The sequence below is a fragment of the Ursus maritimus genome, unplaced genomic scaffold, assembly GCF_017311325.1.
Source record: "Ursus maritimus isolate PB19 unplaced genomic scaffold, ASM1731132v1 scaffold_18, whole genome shotgun sequence".
NCBI lineage: Eukaryota > Metazoa > Chordata > Mammalia > Carnivora > Ursidae > Ursus > Ursus maritimus.
In genome coordinates, this window is record NW_024424230.1 from 26,320,378 (window position 1) to 26,339,207 (window position 18,830).

Below are 18,830 nucleotides of genomic sequence, written 5' to 3' on the forward strand. Positions count from 1 at the left end.
TAATATCCACATCTGTGTTACACATACATTAATAAGAGCCTATGTACAGTATATTTCTGTTGTGGATGACAGTTTTCTGTATTGCTCCAGCACTGTACATGATGTTTTAATGCCAACTTGCTCTTACGTCACAGCTGCTGCTGCGAGCCAGCGTACATTCATGTTAAAATGAAGACTGTTAAGAGAGAGGAGAGTAGAGTGGAGGACTGTGTAGTGAGTAGCCGCCGTGTAGTTGTGTTGAAACTTAGTGCACTTACAGCTGAGAATGCCCAGTGGTGCAGCCCTTGTCTCCTGTGAACTAACAGCCAGATTGTTTGTAATTTCCCGTGCTATTTAAAACAGGGTTCTCATGTATCAGCCATCTTCTGTAAGGGTGCCCAGTGTGACTTCGGTTGATCCTGCTGCTATTCCGCCTTCATTAACAGACTACTCAGTACCATTCCACCACACGCCAATATCAAGCATGTCATCAGATTTGCCAGGTATGTGAAGAGTTATTGTACTTTGTTACCAAGTTTTATTTATTTTTACTCTTAATCTGTGGAGCAAATGTAGCGTCAAAATTTAAACAGAAATACTAAGGAAATTTGAAGGCTTCATTTAAAGGTAGTATCTGTTTTAATGCATCACGTTCATTTCCTGTCATTTTAACTACAGACCAATCTATAGATTCCTGATGATTGGAAATATAGTAGGATAGTAGGAAAATTTTATGGACTTTACTCTCCCTCCTAAGGAATTTGTACTCAGAGATATTTTCTTTATCATAGAAGCTTCACAGGTTCAGAAGATTATTTTCTCATGATCTTCTTGGTAGTCCGTCACAGCTTCAGAACATAGTGCGGTAGAATGGGGTTAACGTTACCCATAGCTTTACCCTGTGGCCTTTTTTTTTTTTTTTTTTTAAAGATTTTATTTATTTATGTGACAGAGAGACAGCCAGAGAGAGAGGGAACACAGCAGGCGAGTGAGAGAGGAAGAAACAGGCTCCCAGCAGAGGAGCCTGATGTGGGACTCGATCCCGGAACGCCGGGATCACGCCCTGAGCCGAAGGCAGACGCTTTAACGACTGCGCTACCCAGGCGCCCCTACCCTGTGGCCTTTTATCCCTCTGTAAAAACAGGATCTACCAGCTGTTTCCTTAGAGCACTGCTTAATATTTAGGGATATCTCTTAGGTGTATATTAACATTTGAAAAGTTCAGTGCTGCTTGAATTACCTTAGAACCAAGGCCATATTATAAAATTTGGAACCCCCCTCAGCCTGTGCCCCCCACTTTTCTTCCCTCCATAGCCATTGTTTTCGTAGACATTTTTTGTCAATCAGATTTGAGCAAGCTGAAACCAGTGCCTCTTGTATTCATGACTTCCCTTTTTTCTGAGGGGCCCTTTTGATGGAATACAGTTCCCTCCTCCTGTTCTTAATTTTCTTTTCTAGATTTGTGAAGTTAATTTTGACCTACAGTTTATTTTTTTTACCCTCTCAATGAGGTCTTTATTTTAAGCATGGTATATATTCTGTTGGGCAAAATTTGTGTTGTTGAAACAGTCGGTAGTTGTGTTATCTGGCCTAGTGTAATCTTGCCACTTGAAATTTATTCGGATTATTCGAATAAAATTTAATCAAGACAAATAGACCAATAATAGTATCTATCAAAAATTTTCAAAAATCAACTTAACTGTGTTTACTCCATATGTACTTGGGGAATTGGTATTTTAAAACATTGTTAAGCCCAGTCGGCACCAATTAAAAATTATTTGTTGTGTACAAAACTTGATGCCAAGATGCAGGGGAAGTTTCATGGTCCATAAGACAGACGGAACTCAGAGATACTTAATTCCTAACTGCCGTGTTTTCCTTTAACTTTGTCTAGTTTTAAATGAGGTTGCAGAGTGTCCACATATCGTCTTAGTATGTGTTATAAATAAGCATTCTGGAAGAATTTGTGTTCCTAAAAACCTTGAAATACAAATTAATGTTGAAAAACCTTTTTGTTTACTAAAGCGACCCTGGCCATCTAGGAATAGCCACAATTTATGAATCACTTGCTCTGTTTTCAAATTATGTAAGTCTGGGAGAATTTTTATTTTAGGGAATTTACGTTAATTCAAAATTTGGGCATAAAGTGAGACTATTTATAAAATGTGCAGATTTAAGAAACAATAAGGTATGTTAACTGTGTATTTTGTAAAATACATTTCAAGTTGGTATTAAGGAACTAAGACTAATATGCAGGGCTGATATTTGGCCAGTATAAACCAGTATGGGGATACTGGTTATTGAGGTGTTCAAGTGCTTTCTTACCAGTTGATAAATTGATCAGAATAGAATCTATTGTATTTTAGAAGAATTACCAGTTTAACATCATCTATGAATTATGTAGCAATTACTATATCTAAATAGTTTAGTTTTTACTTTGGTTTTATTGTTAATGTGCTCTTTTGTAGTTAGCAATTATTTTGGGGTTTTTGTGCATAATTTTTATGTAATTAGTCCTATTGTGCAAAGTTTTGATATTTATAAATTTAATAATTTATAATAAAATATTAAATAGAACATCAAGAATGGAGAGATGACAAAGTTTTAATACATTTCTTAACATTCCTTTTAAACATCATAAACGTGAATCTTCTGAATCTGCAGGAGAACAAAGAAGAAATGATATTAATAATGAACTGCAGCTTGGAACACCTCCTGATACTGTGCAACAATGAATACAAAATAAAACAAATAATTTGTATTTATGGAATGGAAAACAGCTTGATTATTTCAAGAAAAAATATGACTGCCTTATTATTGCTAGTGCCATATTGTCAGGTGCGAATGGTGCTCAAAAGTTGTATCATTAAAATTGGAAAGTGCTAAACATTTACATATTTAATCATGTAGCAATCATGTTTTGTTAAAGTTCATGGCTCAAGGAAAATGTGGTGTTATTAATAAGACATGTAGAGTCAGTTTCACATAAGCACTTAAAATCTAAAAACTACAATTTTATCAGTGTTAATAAAACAATATTTAGAATGTACCATCAGAATTTTAACACTGCCTGCTTTTTAGTTAAAAATAATTGAGCATTTTCAACCATGAAATATTTAGGTGGGCATAAAAATATATCAGTACAACATGCTGCAGTTGAAACTTACGGTGAAATAAGAAAACAGCATTTTACTAAACTGCAAAACAGGGCAGTAACATTTTAATCCATATTCATGAAACTCTATCTATTTCATATAGGAGTTTTAATAAGTATACTTAAAATGTGAGATGCAAGACTTTGATGATAGTTTAAAGTTTCTTGTCAGAAGAAATAACATCCGAAATACTGTATCAAACTTCAGTGTTAGTGTTTGAGAAAAATGGTTTCAGTGAGAAATATTTGACTTAAAACATTGATTTTGTGTGGAGATCATCTGTGTAATGCTAGGGACACAGCCAAGAGTTTCAACCAATATTAGAAACATTTCTAGTTGTTTTATTATGGCATATTATAAGTCACCGTATTCCGTTATCCTTGGATAAGGTGTCAAAAGATACAGATGAAGTAAATGTCTTAAATCTTTTATCAGTGTATATTGACTGGCACACGTGAAATGATCATCAAAAAGAATTAAAGTACATCTGAAGAGCTGGGAATTGAAATAATGAAAATACGAAGAATCTTTGCACCTTGATGGGCAGCCTCCAGTGCTGGAGCTGCACAGTTTGAAAATTGTATCCGGCCTGTATATTTATTTAAATTGCAGTTATGAAGTGGGGATAGTTAAACATTTAGAAAATGCGTATTTTTGAGTGATTTGGCTTTCATACACAATATTGCAAGAGATAATACTTTTTTCAGCTTTATAAGAAAGGTTTAAGTTATTCAAATGGACCGAGTGATTCAACAAACATTAAAAGTGGTTGAACATATAAAATTAAGTAGGCTATAAAAAGCAGAAGCTATTATAAAAAGAAAAATGTTGCACCATTTGAAGCAAAACCAAATTAATAAAATTAAGTCAATTAAAGGACATGCTAATAAACTATCTTTGTGACTTAGTCAATAATAAAAATGTTGAATATATAACATTCAGAAGGTATTTTAAGGGCTAGACAGATTTTGAATTATTGTTCAGCAGAAGCAGAGGATTTACTGAATAATATCATTAATGTGAAGAGAAACTCTCAGCTGACTGAGGTATGTCATCTACTGATTATGAGTATAATGGGGAAGTCATTGGAAAAATTAATTGTGATCCCCTTTGTCCAGTGTTGGCTCAGACTCCCTTGTGTCATACAGCTAGTGACAGGCATATGGAGTGAAAAGCTGTATCAGCAGTTTTTAAAAATGTTTTAGAAACTGAATGATTTCTTTCAAATGATTGGTGCTATAGCTTGTATCACTTGATAAGCCTTTTTATCATATCCTTACAGATTATAAGGGAATAAATAGACTTTAAAAGAGGTGTAAATTACTCATACTGGTTATTAAATATTTTAAATATCATTTCCACAAATATTCTCTATTTTGAGTAACAGTCTAATATCAGACTTTTATTCTGTATGATTGTTATATTTGAGGTGACATTGAATGCCAGCATATAAAAGTTCATAGAGAATTAAACAGAAATTGGCCTGTCTCACTGACCTATACCTAGTAATTTTTTTTTTAATGTTTTAAAATTCAGTCAGAGAGGTTTAGGGGGACTGATTTTGAAGTTTATTGCTAGACTTTTCAGAGCCGAAATTTTTTTTATTTATTGTTATAATTTTAATACTTCAAAATTGTATTACTGGGCAAACTTTTCCACATTCCTGTTTCTAAAGCATAATTGGAGAATCCCAGATCTTTGGTTTAGAAAACTGCATTAGCTTATAACCCAGTAATCCCTACTAAGATTTGACTTGTTAGTGAGCAGCAGTTAGCCAAGTGCTTGCTTTGTGCAGAGCGTTGAACTGTGTACGACTCTTCATGTGGGGACAAGGTGACAGAGAGCGATCCATGAAACAGACATCTGTTTGAGAAGTGCTATTTTAGATGAAGCTCAATGTGGTGTATTTCTAAAAAATAAATGTGAAGTATCTTAAGAGCCTAAGTATGTTTTTTTTAATGGTCCGAATCCAGATCATTCTCTCATCATTTTTATTGCTTCTCATTCTGTTAAGTGATGAAGGGGAAAAGTTTGCTTCGGCTAGTCTTATTTCTCTGGAAATGTTTGGACTGGTCCCTTAAGTTTCTGGGAGGTGGTTTTTCCAGTTGTTTTGTGAGGGAATATGTTCATTTTGGCATTTTATGCACTTTAAATATCACTGATTGTGGTATTGAACTTCTCTATGGTAGAATGGTAAGCACTTACCCAAATGTTTAATGACTCATGATAAAGACAAAATGGTTTTGGGAAATAATTCTTGTCTCCAAAATATGAGACAACTATTAACAAAGCATTTTTGTTTTAGGTTTGGATTTTCTTTCCCTTATTCCAGTTGATCCCCAGGTATGTATCCTGAATTTAAGCAACTAATTTGTATTTGATTGTTGGTTATGTCATACTAACTAAAAATGACCAGTTGCATAAAATCAGGACAGTCGACTTTCAGTTACTTAGCTTGATGGAAAGGAATTACTATATAAGTATTTCACAATTTTATTTAGAGGAATAAAGTTGCTGTTTCTAAATTTATCATATTTTGACCGATACCAGAATTTTTAATTATATTTTATTTAGTTTAATATACTCAGTTGGCATTTTTTACAAGCGCTTGAGTGATTAAAATGAGGGGAAGCAGTGATGCGCGGAAGTTAAAACTTCACAGAGATTATTTGTGAAACACTCGTTCTATATGTAGAAAAGAGCGGAAGCTGGTTCAACAGGCTTGAATCATGAGCTTGATTCTTCCTTGTGTTTAGAGGCAGTCAGATTCAGACTTTGGGGATGCCCCAATCTAAAGTTGCTATAAACCAGTCATTCCCGTTTTTTCTGCCAGCGATAAGAAACTCGCGTAGCCCAGAGTCCCAACATGAAGACCTGCAGTAAGCCTGGACTGACAGGCATAGAGCAGAGGCAGAGCAGAGGAGGGAAAGGCACGGGAGAAGCAGAAGGGGGAAAGGGACCCAGAGAGACTTGGAGAGAATTGCCAAGGGTAGGGAGGGCCAGAGGAAGACCCACAGACCACTGCTTCGTAGGCCACAGAGGTTGCTAAATCTCTTGTCGACCTCCTATGTCAGGGTTCTGTATCTCATCACCAAAACAGCACTGGAAATTTGGGCCTAGGGTAACACGTACAGAATGAGGAATTTCTTCTCACCTTGAGATGACTTTGTTACATCAGTAGATCCTTAGCAAAGGTAGCTATATGTTTTTCTAGGAAATGGAATCTTCAGGCTTAAAATATTACTGATTTTTGTGAGAATCATCCTTTAAAAAAATGACGTTGGAACCCAGAGGGTTTTGATTTCATAGTGCTATTTGGCATACTTAGTGTCAGGCTAACTTCTTTGTTAAGCCAGTGGAAAGGTGAGGTGGTGCTTTCAGTTTTCCTGAGAATCCTTAGATTTGTTCTCCTTACCTCCGTAGTGCCCCCTTAAGCCCTGTTATCTTTGTGCTGATATGTGCCAATTACGCATGAAGACTACAGAGTTGGAGGTGAATTGGCTGCAAGTTGAGTATTATAATTTACAGGGCCTGTTGATAGCAGTACTGTGGTGTCTAGCATTCATCTTATAAATAAGAGAGTACCTTTTTATTACCAGGCAGTCAAAAATGGCCTGAGAGGAAGTAGAGATAAAACGTAAGTTTCTGGGCTTTTTTCCAGATTGTTTCCTCAATATTAGTGGAAAATTAGAATTGATTTGATTTTAAAATAGTTTAATGCCTTACGATTCTTCTTTCTTTAGAGCTTCTCAGAAGCTTTTTAAGAACTATTCCTTCTCCCCCCCCCCGCCCTTAACCAATATCCCTTTGATCTCTTTGTGCATGACGTTCGTTTTATTCATGAACCAAGACCATAACCCATCCTAACCACTAAACTACTTTTTTTTGGTAAGGCAGCCTGAATGTTAGTTGTTGCTCTTCCACTGACTGGCAGTGTAAGCCTGGGGCTGTCATTGCCATTTTAAGGTCTTTTGGAAAATCATGTAGTTGAAACAGCTTCCTGTTTGGTGACTTAGTATGTCTAATGATAGGCTGAAAAGTTTATTGAATTGATGATACTGATAGGATATCTTTACTGATCTTCTTTGATACAGTTAATCTAAAGACATACTTTTAGGACTTCTCCTCTTGTATATATTGGACCTCACTTACTTTACTGAAGTCAGTGGTGCTGTTTCTCACATAAAATATTCTTTGGTGACATAAAATAAAGCTGTTAGCTCCTGTCTTCTCTACTTCTCTTGGACGATATTAGAGTATTAAACTCAGGTCTGAATTTGGGAGTCAGCGATCAAGATGGTAAAGAAACTTGAAATATGAATTCTTGGAGGGCGGGTATCGAGTCTCACAAGGAAGATTAGATCAGATCTCCTTTAAGATTTATTCCAAAATTTTGTGATTATGTGGGGTACACCTTTGTTCTGAACATACCGTGATAGCTGCCATGAAGTCTCTATTTTAGAATGAATGCTATGTTCCTGATTACACAGGTATCATTTCAGAAAGTATGTCCGAAGGATTCAGATGGCACTATTGAGTTAATCAGTCTTAACATTATTCCTAAAGGTTCTGATTGATACTAAATTTTGAAAGAATTATTGAATTTTGCATTGGCATTTTTGCTTAATACCATTGGAAATAAGTATTTGCTAGACTTTTTGATGTGATTTAAACCAAGTGTAAATACATTTAGTGAGCAAATTCTTTTGGAGGTTAAGTATGAGTCATAATTGTGGGGCCAATATTTACTATTAAATAAGTTTATTGTTGACATTTTTGTACTTGTACCTATATACTTGGTCAACAAACAAATCCTACAAGATTTGAGAAAATGAAAAATATACTGCACTCATTAAACAGTAAACTAGCTAACTAAATTCATGCCACCTTCCATCCAAAGATGTGAAGTTTTGAGAAATTTCTTAATCCCACTGGGATTTAAATATGTGGCTATCACTTGTGCATATCTAACAATTTCTAGTCTCTTTATTTAAAATCAATGTAGCCTCTTCCTCATCGGCATCATTGTTTGTTTCAAGCAGTACTGTCCTCCTATGTTTTTGGATAGTCTCACCTCACCCCTAACAGCAAGCAGTACGTCTGTCACCACCACCAGCCCCCATGAAAGCAGTACTCATGTTAGTTCATCCAGCAGCAGGAGTGAGACAGGGGTCATAACCAGCAGTGGAAGTAACATTCCTGACATCATCTCATTGGACTAAAGGAGGACTCACTCGGTTCTAGGAATCATTCATCAAAACTGTTCTTTCTTGGATCTCTGGTCCATGGAAGCTATTTTTTTGGTAACAATTACTTTGATATTTATTGAAACGTCAAATGGATTCTTTTGCTTTCTGAGAGACGAACACAGATGACTGCAGCAAGAACCAAATGACATGCAAGGATTTTTCCTACTCATGCTGTACTCTGAGCATCAGATACATTCAGCCATAACTGTATCTTCTCCAGAGACGGATTTCAATTTCATATGTTACTGGATGGATTCTACACACATCGGTTAAAATTTTTTTTGTTGTAATAAACAGCAATAAAATTATGTAAATATTCAAGTAAACTTTTTTCTAACTAAGAGATGTAATCAGTGATTCTAAAATGACAGCAACTTTTGTTTAACCTGATGTGAAGGAAAAAAATACATGGAAAGAAGTCATGTTTGCTGAATGAGTCCTTTCCACGGAGATTTGTCCTGTTTCATCGAATAATGAAGTCTTGCTAAGTGTCCAGAGCTTGGCTCCACTTTTCTTCCTGCAGTTCCTCTTTTCTTCCTGATTCCATCAAAGAAAAATGGCCTTTGTGTTACTTATTTTTCCCTGGTTGTCATTTACACTTTGATGTTGTTTGCTAGCAGTTGCAGAGGGAGGTTCTGGGATTCGGCTGCTTGGTATCAGTGATTGTGCTGAAGAACACTATGCAGATTCTGCCCTGACATAATGTGTGTTATTTTTGGTAATTGTACATTCTCATTCTAGAGATTTCTACAAAATTGGGCTTGCCTTCTTAAAAAAGAAATTCTGTGCAGCCATTGAATATTGAATGAAATGTTTTTGGAGCAACCTGTGGCTAGACTGTTCATTAGAATTTTGTTCACACTGACCAGAAACATTGAGAGCTTTGAGGCAGTAGAACAACAGATTTTGGGAAGGTGGGATTAACAAAGTTTAATCTCTCCCTGGGAATTTATTTTGCTCATTTATTTTATAGAATAATATACAAATCTTTGCTGAAATTTTTCACATTTCAGTGACACTAACAAAGCAGATATGATTTAGAACTCTGGTCACATTTCTCACCAGTACAGTCTCAGTGATGATTTTCAAACTTAATTAGTAGACAAAAACAACGGCAAGGCACGGGGACTGCATCGGATTTCCTGTTCCTTTTTTTACAAGGAAATCTTTCCTGATACCACGAAGGACATACAGAGTTAGAAATATGTGAATTTAAAGTAAGGAAGGTCTGGGGAGGATGGGCCTGCAGCCCATCTTGAAAACCACTCGCTCAGAGTGTGTTTGATTTTAAATCCCTCAGGAGACCGAGTTTTACCCTTAGAGGAACATTTCTGTCCACCTTTTATATTTCCCTTTGTTTCATTTGGCTCCCTAAATTTTTGAGTTCTCAAGGAATTAATACTTTTCTAATGTTTATCTTTCTCTTCCTAACTGTATCTACTTTAAAAATAAAATACCCTTTTTAAGAAGGACTAATCTGATTTCTCAGACCGAAGCGCCCAGACGAAGAGTACCAGTCCAGCTAGAGCAGGGACATCTCACATTACTTGAGGGTTGGTGTAACTCCAGGAAGCTGACTTGTCACTGCTCGGTGGTTTTTGTTTTTAAACACCTTCTCAAGTTTTTATGGCCGCTGTGCTCCTTTTGAACTGATTTAATTTCATGTGATTTTCTACGTCATCCCTCCTTTGGCAACATCATCCCTTAAATTAATATATTATTCCTTTTGGAGAGCTGCTTACTATTAAAAACGTGGAAACAAACCGGAATCTTCTTGCAGTAGTTGCACCATCGTTGCCAGTTTTACCTTCTTAGTCATTAGATTTCCAGTCCATGTTACAGGACTTTGGTCCACATAGGGAATTTCCTCCTCGTCAAATTTTATGTTGCTGCTCTAAATACAGATGCAATCTCTGTTAACTCTGTAATCAGATAGAAAACGTAACTCCGACTTGTGTGGTATAATTTGTTAATAAATAAATGATGTATATTTGTTACCATTTTGTTACCCTTTAGATTTTCAGACTCCCCCTCCCCAGTGTAATCAACAAAGTTTTATAAGGTTAAATGAAAATATATTCATAGAAATTATTTACTTGGTTCTCGTAACCGATACCTCTGTGCTTTTATAGTTGTGCTTTGTTTCCTTTTTACTATTTTATGTGAACAGTTTTAGTGTTCATTTTTGGTGCTTTATACTGAAATTACATAAAATTTAATTTATACAGGTGACTAACATTTTAAAAAATACACTTTTAAGTTTGTGATCTTAACATTGGGGCTTTTATGTATGTATCTTTGAAGGTGAGTACTCTTCATGCTTTTGCCTTACAACAGCAAGATCATTAAGTCATTATCCCTTTTTTTTTTTTTTTAAAGCACAGTCACCCGATACTTCTACTGAGACTGTAACTTTTTAGTAGTTTAGTTTGCTTGCCCAGATTTCTGCTTAACCTAGTGCAATGCAGTTTCAGAGGAGGTGGTCTTAGCGGTTACGTAGATGTTAGCCAACCAGTGATTATGTGGAGTATCTTGTTTAAGGAAAGGAACTGCATACTGCAGCTACTAGTTAAAAACAGAGGCAGCCTGTGGTTTTGATCCTTATCCGCGCAGAAATGTTAAGGGCTTTCCTTGATTTGGTGACTCCCGCCATAATTGGTGCTGAACTTCACAGCTAAACTCTGCTTACATTCGCTAGCTTTCTGACCCTTAGGTGAGCCACTTTAGGATTTTGTAATTTCCATTTCTGCCCAGAAGGTAAATATACTTGGCATCTGTCATAGGATAATTATAAGGCCAAATGAAATAATAGCGTTAAATTTAGGTTATGTGGCATTTATCTTATAATGTGCTTCAGGAAAGCTAGAATGAAAATAGTATGATTAGTGGAGGGTTTTAAGTATAAGTAAGTTGAGCCGTAACTCTTGACATAAAGCAAGTTTCCCTAGGGTAGAATCTTTAAAGAGTTTGAAGAAAGATTAAAATGTTGGATTTTAGGTGAAGTGGTATTCAACAGAGACTGTTCTGATGTTAGACCTTTCAGGCCTTCTGCCTTCAGGCCAGTCCTGGACACTAGTCACTTATAACCAAGTTTGTTTTTCTTTTGCTAATAAAGTATTCATTAGTTACATGTTGTCTTTTAAAGTAAATTTGATTTTTACAAAGCATTAGTTTAATTCTCAGATATGCTTTTTATTTCTCTTTAGCCCCCAATTGGTACAAAAGCACTTAAACTATGTACTTCCCCCCCCCCTTTTTTTAAGTTAGCACTTGTTTTCCTATTTTTTTTCATTTTGAAAAATGCAGAGCTGTGCGCCATTTAAACTTGGGTGTGATGTGTTTTGTGGCCCTGGGTCCACGTGCTGTGGGAGCTTATTGTCAGTAAGATCAGTGATTGCTCATTCAATCTGATTCACCATTTTTTCTGCGGCAGTTCTACATGAATATGGTGAAACTTGTGGAAAACAATTTAAGAATTCCTCTGCTTTTTTAAGAGTCTGCTGCTCCTGTCAAATGAATGACTGGTTTGTAAGCCCCCCTTTTTTTGTTATTAGGAGCCACGGTCCCAATTCGTAACAGAAACAAATAAAGCTATATAAAAGTGCCCACTCTTCTTTAATGCTTGCCTGATTGAATAATGTTTTTGTTTTTTCTGTTTATGTCAGTAATACATGCTCATTGTGGAAAAATTAGACAATACAGAAAAGTATAAAGAAAAATAATAAGCACTTCGATATTTTTGCATATTTCTTGCCCATCTCTCTGCTCCTTGTGCGTGTTTTTACATAGTTTTATTTATTCTCAATATAATTTGTGTCTCGGTTTTTTTTCTCGGTCTACATGTCAATTAAAAACTGTCAACTTTTATTAATTGCATGATAGTCCATTGTATGGTTGTGCCATGATTCGTTTCACCTTTCCCCATTGGACATTTTAGATTGCATCTCATAAAGTTACAGTGAATGTCTTTGTGTATAAATTATTTCCTTAGGATGAATTACTAGAGATGGAATTTCTGGGTCAAGAATACAAACACTTTTGTAGTTCTTGATTCACTTATCCAGACATGAATTTACTGATTTGTACTCCAACCGTATGCTATGAGAAGAACTCTTTAACCATATTTTCCAAAAATATGTACCTTTCCTCTCTCTGCTGGCATCTGCACTAAGACCCTCTACCTTTCTGAGCCTGGTGAGCTGGGCTGATTTGGAAGTACTTGGCAAAGATTTTCCTGGGCTGTCTCAGTTTCAGCTACATCTCTTTGACATGTTCCAGATACACCTGCTTAAGGGTATCCAAATAATTTTTCACATAGTTTTACTAGCCTTGTGAAATAGCCCGTTGTCTATATTTTCTATTTTTAGTTAGAAGATTTTGACTTTTTTTTTTTTTTAAACCATTTGTACCTAGGGCCAGCCCTTAGTAGCCAGCTTTCTTTTTTCCTCTTTCTGTAGGCTCCATTTTGGGCTTTCTGAGCTCCCCACAGCCAGTAGGATCTCCTGAGCCAAAGGCAGTCCACCCAAACTGGAAGAGTGGTAAGGCTGACCAACAAAAGCAGGGCTGAGCTTTGCTTGTTTCGCTTTGTAGTCTTTTGTGTTTCCAGTGACTTGGCGTCCTAAGGGCAGCTCTGTGGCAAAAACAAAAAACAGAAAAAAACCCGCAAAAACAGATTGCTATCTCAAATGTTCAGGGTGTATTATTTTCTTGATTGGCATATCACATAATTTCCCAGACTGCTTTTTATTTCAGAATGGCTTTTAAAGCTTCTTCATTCTGTGTTCTCAAAGCTTAACTCTTTCAAGTGAAGAAGAGAGTTGTGTTATAAAATAGAATATGCCTCTTACTTTGGCCTTCATCAAACTATTCACATGTCTTATAAATGTGTGTGGGATAGAGTAGAATAAAAGATTTGGTCCCAGGCTTCAAAGGGCTCCTAATCAGCTTTTCAAAAATCAAGGATTCTTACTTACTAACAGGCATTGTGCTAAGAATTTTACAAAAATGTCTCATTCTTTACAATTGCCCTACAAAGGAAAGTGGTATAGTTCTCATTTTACAGATGAAGGAACAGATTTAAGTAAGTTTCTTAGTGGACTTGGGAGTCTGAAACAGACCTACCTCAAAAGCCCTCTGACTAAACGGAAGTGACATTAATCAGCTAGGCTATCTAGACCTAAGATTATAAGAACTGATTTTAGGTGATGGCCACGGGAATAAGGCAGGAGTGGACCCTGGAGCCATTCCAGAGGAAGACTCCAGATTCAGTGGCGTGAATAGGTAACAGGAGTGAGGGGCTGAGTCCATTTCTCCAGCCTGGGTAACCAGGATAATGGATACGTTTACAGAGAGAGGATGCAGTTAAAATGGACATTAGTCGTTTAGGAGAGGCAGTGAGGGGATTGATGTTAAGCATGAGATTTCAAAAGGGAAGGGCCTGTGAAGCTCGTGTTTGTTTTTCTGCAGTCTTTTGAAGATGTGCAACCTTCCTTCGTTGTCTGTTTTCGCGTTCACTGGTTTCCATTCTGTAGATCTTCCAGTCCCTCCCAGTTGCGCATCCACTCTCTGCTAAAGCATGCTCACTGCATCTCCACCTTTTCTGTGGATTTTTCTCTTCCCTGCCTTGTCACCTTAAGTCTGGTCATCCCCTGCACCTCTCACCAGTGTGGCCGTGTTCACATTCCACATAACTTAACAGGTGGGTGGTTGCTGCCCTTACTCTTGTAATTTCTAAATAATTTCTCCCCAGGCCTCAGACGAAAATCTGCCCCATGTGCAGCACGTGCGAGGTTCTACTGTTAGCTGCTTTTACTCTTAACCAAGTAACCTGACCACGTCCTTGGATTTGCTGAAGGCTTCATTCACTTCCTGACTCAGTGTTTCTTGCCATCTCTTAACTTTGTAGTCATTCTCAGTCTTCAGCATTTTGGCAGATGATCCATCCAGCAGTCTAGCTTGTGAGATTTTTGGTTACCTCTGATATTTTCCTGCACTGAAACACCCAACCAATATTTAACCCCTTGTGTTTTCTCTGTACTTCTTGTCCACCTTAGACTGCTCCTCCATTATTACAGCCTCAAAAGTATCCCAGATCCCTCCTCCGGGGTCACCCATCCGTCCTTTGATTTGGCATCAAATGCTTCTTTTGCCCATTCTTGTTGATTATTACAAATGTTACTCCTTTTCAAACCACACCTGTCTCCGCAGATGACCTTGCTTCCTAATGCACTCAGAAGATTCAGTTTGTCGGCATAATTTCTCTCCACATGTGCCCATCTTCATTCTTCAATCCAGTCTCAGGATGAGGTGGGCCCGAAGGCCAGTTTAGCCCCATGGACTTTTGACTGTTGTCTCCTGCCGTCTTCAGGACCTTTCTTCATCACACTCCCTCTTTTCTGAATGTCTTTCACCTCTCTGCTGCTGCTTTTGGCTTACAGAAGTGTTAGTCATCAAATATGAGGTCCTGTGTTACATGCCAGGCATTGTATCAGGCATTTAGAACACAAGGTAGATAAATACCTACCTTCACCAAAGTTGTAATTCAGTAGAATAAAGATGAGTGAAATAGGGAGATGACAGTGCAGTGGTAAAAGGCAAAATAGAGGGTGTTAGAGTAGCACATAGATGAGGCAGCTGATCCGGTGGAGGTGTCCAGTGAGTAGGACCATGGCAGTTGATGAGTTGTCAAGAGAATTGACAGTGCTCAGAATAGCTGCACATTTGCTAAGGAATAGGAGGTGTGTGAGAAATCATGCAGGGCCTTAGCAGTGAGAAGACACTGAGAAGTTCTCATGATCATTAACCGTTGATGAGCAGCACTGGTTGAGTTTGGTATGATTGTCTCCATTTTACAAATGTGGAAACAGCCTGAGAGGGAGAGTGACTTGCCTGTGGTCATGCAGCTTGTAAGTGGCAAGGTAGGCTTCAAATTCAGCTTTTAACCACCTCAGGCCGCCCATGGTCATTCTATCTAAAAAGTAGGTATTTCCTAACTACCCTTTATCATGTCACTGTTTATATTTCAATATGGCACTTATCACAACCTGTGTTTATGTGTTGGTTCACCGTGTATTGTCTTTCCCTTACTAGATTGTAAGCTCCGTGAGGGCAGGAGTGGTCTCATTTCACATGCATCCCAGAGCCTAACAAACAAGGTGTGTGGTGCATAGTAGGTGCTCAATAAAAATTTGTAAATGAAGAAGTGGTGGATAAATGTTTGTATTTGACTTGTGCTGATAGGGTAAATAATTTAATACCTGAGAAGCAGGTGTTCACCAAGAGAGGAAAACGAGGAGATACATGTTTGGGGCAGATGGTAGAGGTGACACATGCTTGGGATTTGGGGGGAAGTCAGTATACTGACCTAGACTCCGGAATCTTACAGGGGCAAGCACTGGGAATGGGGAATTTTAGGGCAGTACACACTGAGGATAATAATGTATAAGTAGGTATTGTATTTAAACCTGAAAGTCTAAATGACCCCCTTACAGACTTGGCCTCCCATGTGCATACATGCCTGGGAAATTCTGTGGGTAATCTATATACAGACCACTCATCTGGGTCAGGTATGCCACACTGAGTTACACAATACAATTGTAGATGGAATTCTCCTGTATCAGCCTCAGTCTCTCAAGGCAAGTAACTTGACCCATGTCGTCATTGGAGTCTGTACTTTGGAACTGGAGCAAGAATCCATTAACGCAGTGTTTCTGGAAATCATGCCCACATGCCATTAGAGGAGCAACAGGCCTATCCTACAACGTATGGGTGGTATTGAACCATGAAAAGGCAAGAGCTCAGCCTGTAAAGTCAGTGAGTGAGAAAAGAGCTAGAAAAGGAACACAACAAACAGATTGAGAAGGAGCACCTGAGGTAGAATGGAAGTCAGGAGTGATCTCACAGAGTCCAAAACAGTAGAGCATTCCAAGGAGAAGAGAGTGTCAGTGGAATTAAAAGCTTCTATAATACAAAAAGTATTCATTAAAAGAACTAATTTCAGAAATACCATATTTGAATCTGTACCTGCTTGATTTTAACAGCTTTGTATAAACAAAACCTGCTAATCAAGCTATGACCCATTGCTTTCAATCGCACTGATTGTAAGATGAAGCTCATTAAAATGTGGGGGAGGAGTGAATATGCATCCTGGAATTTAAGAGTAACAATAATCTGTATCTGCCTTCAGTTTTCTCAGCCTGGCCGTATCTAGTAATTTCACCAAGAACAAGTTCAGTGGAATGATGAGGGTAAATCTAGGCTGCAGTGGGATGAGGACTGCAAAGTACAGAAACGAAGTGTGCAAATATAGACAACTCAGCTGGCTCAGATGAAGGGTGAGGCTGGAGAAGTAGAAATGCGTATTTTTTTTTTTCAAGATGGGAGAAACTCGAGTCTCATGTGTCAATGCTAATTACATAGTGAGATGCAGTCTGTAGGAGAGGGGGAGGTGAATGTGGGTAGTGCAGTAGGGGTTGGCCAAGGTCATTGGTACATTTAGGTCCCTGAGCAAGAGGGGGAACTTGGGATCCATATCAGAGGCAATGGATATGGACACAGTTGTGTCAGTTAGCTGAGAGTGTAATGTTTTCATCTAATGGTTTTGCTTTTATGTTTTTGAGAACCAAGTGAAATGACGAGTTCAAGAAGTGGGAAGGAGATGAGAATTTAGGTACAAAGTCAACAGAGATAGAAATAACAAGTTTTAGGCTGTGGAGAAAGGGGATTTTTGTGCACTGTGGGAATGTAAGTTGGTGTAGTCACTATGGTAAACTGTATGGAGGGTCCTCAGAAAATTAAAAAGAGACCATATGATCCAGCAATTCCATTTCCGGGTATTCACCTGAAGAAAAAATACAAATTCAAAAAAGTTATATGCACCCCTCTGTTTGTTGTAGCATTATTTGCAATAGCCAAGATATGGAAGCAACCTAAGTGACCTTTGGCAGATTGAATTGGTTCAATAGATGAATGGATAAAGATGTGTACACACACAATGGAATACTATGCAGCCATAACAATGGTGAGATCTTGCCATTTGCAACAACATGGATGGACCTAGAAGGTATTGTGCTAAGTGAAATAAATACAAATGCCATATGATTTCATTTGTATATGAAATCTAAAAAACCAAAAAGCAGAAACAGATCTATAAATACAGAGAACGAACTTGTGGTTGCCAGAGGGGAGAGGATGCAGGTATGGGCAAAATATGTGAAGAGGATTAAGAGGTACAAACTTCCAGTTATAAGTTAGGGATGAAAAATATAGCATGGGGAATATAGTCAGACATACTGCAACAATTTTGTATGGTGACAGATGGTGGCTATACTTATGAGCATTTCATAATGTATGTAATTGTTAATCACTCATTTTATACCTGAAACTAATATTGTATGTCAACTATACTTCAGTTAGAAATTTAAAAAGAAAAAAAAAAGACAACAGAGACGGTTTGAAATAGTCTTAGAATGGGAAAGAGAATGATCTAGAACAGCAATGAATTAGACACTATAGACTTACCAATGGCATCCATTTCTCTGTGGGACTTTTCAGCAGTGCTCATTGGTAAAGTCTACTTATTCAAGGATGGGTTTTTGTAAAGGTGCAACAGAAGAATGACAGGAATAACATCTTGAGGATGCTGGCAAGTAGTTGACACAATGAAAGCTCAGCTGCCATCACACTCCTGGAATTATTCTTGCTGAAGTCAAAATGTACACATAAATTGTCACGTTCCGTGCACTTGACTTTCAGCTTCAACATCTGCATTTGACACAGTCTCTTCCATTCCTTGGTTTTTGTGACAACACAATTCTTTTTCTGACTTCTTCAGGAGCTCCTTTTCTTCTCTCTGCCCTGGAAATGTACATGTAGGTGTAACTTTGCTTGGTTGGCTGCCTTTCCCAGCCACTTGACTCACGTTCCTTGTTATACTCAACTACTCCGCTAGAATGTAAGTTCCACGAGGGCTAAGTTCTTTGTTTCTTTTGTTAACCACACTATTGCAAGTGTCTAAGATAGTTTTACTTTATTTTATTTTTTTTTAAAGATTTTATTTATTTATTTGACAGAGATAGAGACAGCCAGCGAGAGAGGGAACACAAGCAGGGGGAGTGGGAGAGGAAGAAGCAGGCTCACAGGGGAGGAGCCTGATGTGGGGCTCGATCCCACAACGCCGGGATCACGCCCTGAGCCGAAGGCAGACCCTTAACCGCTGTGCCACCCAGGCGCCCCAAGATAGTTTTACTTTAAACCTATGCCATTATATTTGAGGCAACTTTCTTATAGACAGCATGTGGTTGGTGGTTTGTTTTTTGTTTTCTGGTAGAACCTCTGTTGAGCTATAATTCACATATAGTCTTCGTTTGCAAGGGCTGCAGTAAAACCGGTGTCCTCAGGGTTGGTTCCCTGTAAGGGCCTTGAGGAAGATCAATTCCCGGTCTCTCTG

The 18,830-nt window shown here is 37.7% G+C and overlaps 1 protein-coding gene across 6 annotated transcripts in view; it reads left to right on the forward strand.

Moving 5' to 3' along the window:
• The window catches only part of PIAS2 (protein inhibitor of activated STAT 2), an 88,707-nt gene extending 73,130 nt beyond the window's left edge, over positions 1-15,577 (forward strand). For 2 of the 6 annotated variants that reach the window (XM_040632543.1, XM_008691636.2), the window contains exons 12-14: positions 343-482; positions 5,440-5,477; positions 8,174-15,577. In XM_040632543.1, coding sequence (XP_040488477.1) covers positions 343-482; positions 5,440-5,477; positions 8,174-8,356 — 361 coding nt within the window. In that variant the 3' untranslated portion in view covers positions 8,357-15,577. Of the gene's footprint in view, positions 1-342; positions 483-2,643; positions 5,073-5,439; positions 5,478-8,139 lie in introns of those variants that run through there. The other 4 variants (XM_040632545.1, XM_040632544.1, XM_040632546.1 and 1 more) reach the window with 4 other exon arrangements.
• Positions 15,578-18,830: the final 3,253 nt, after the last annotated feature.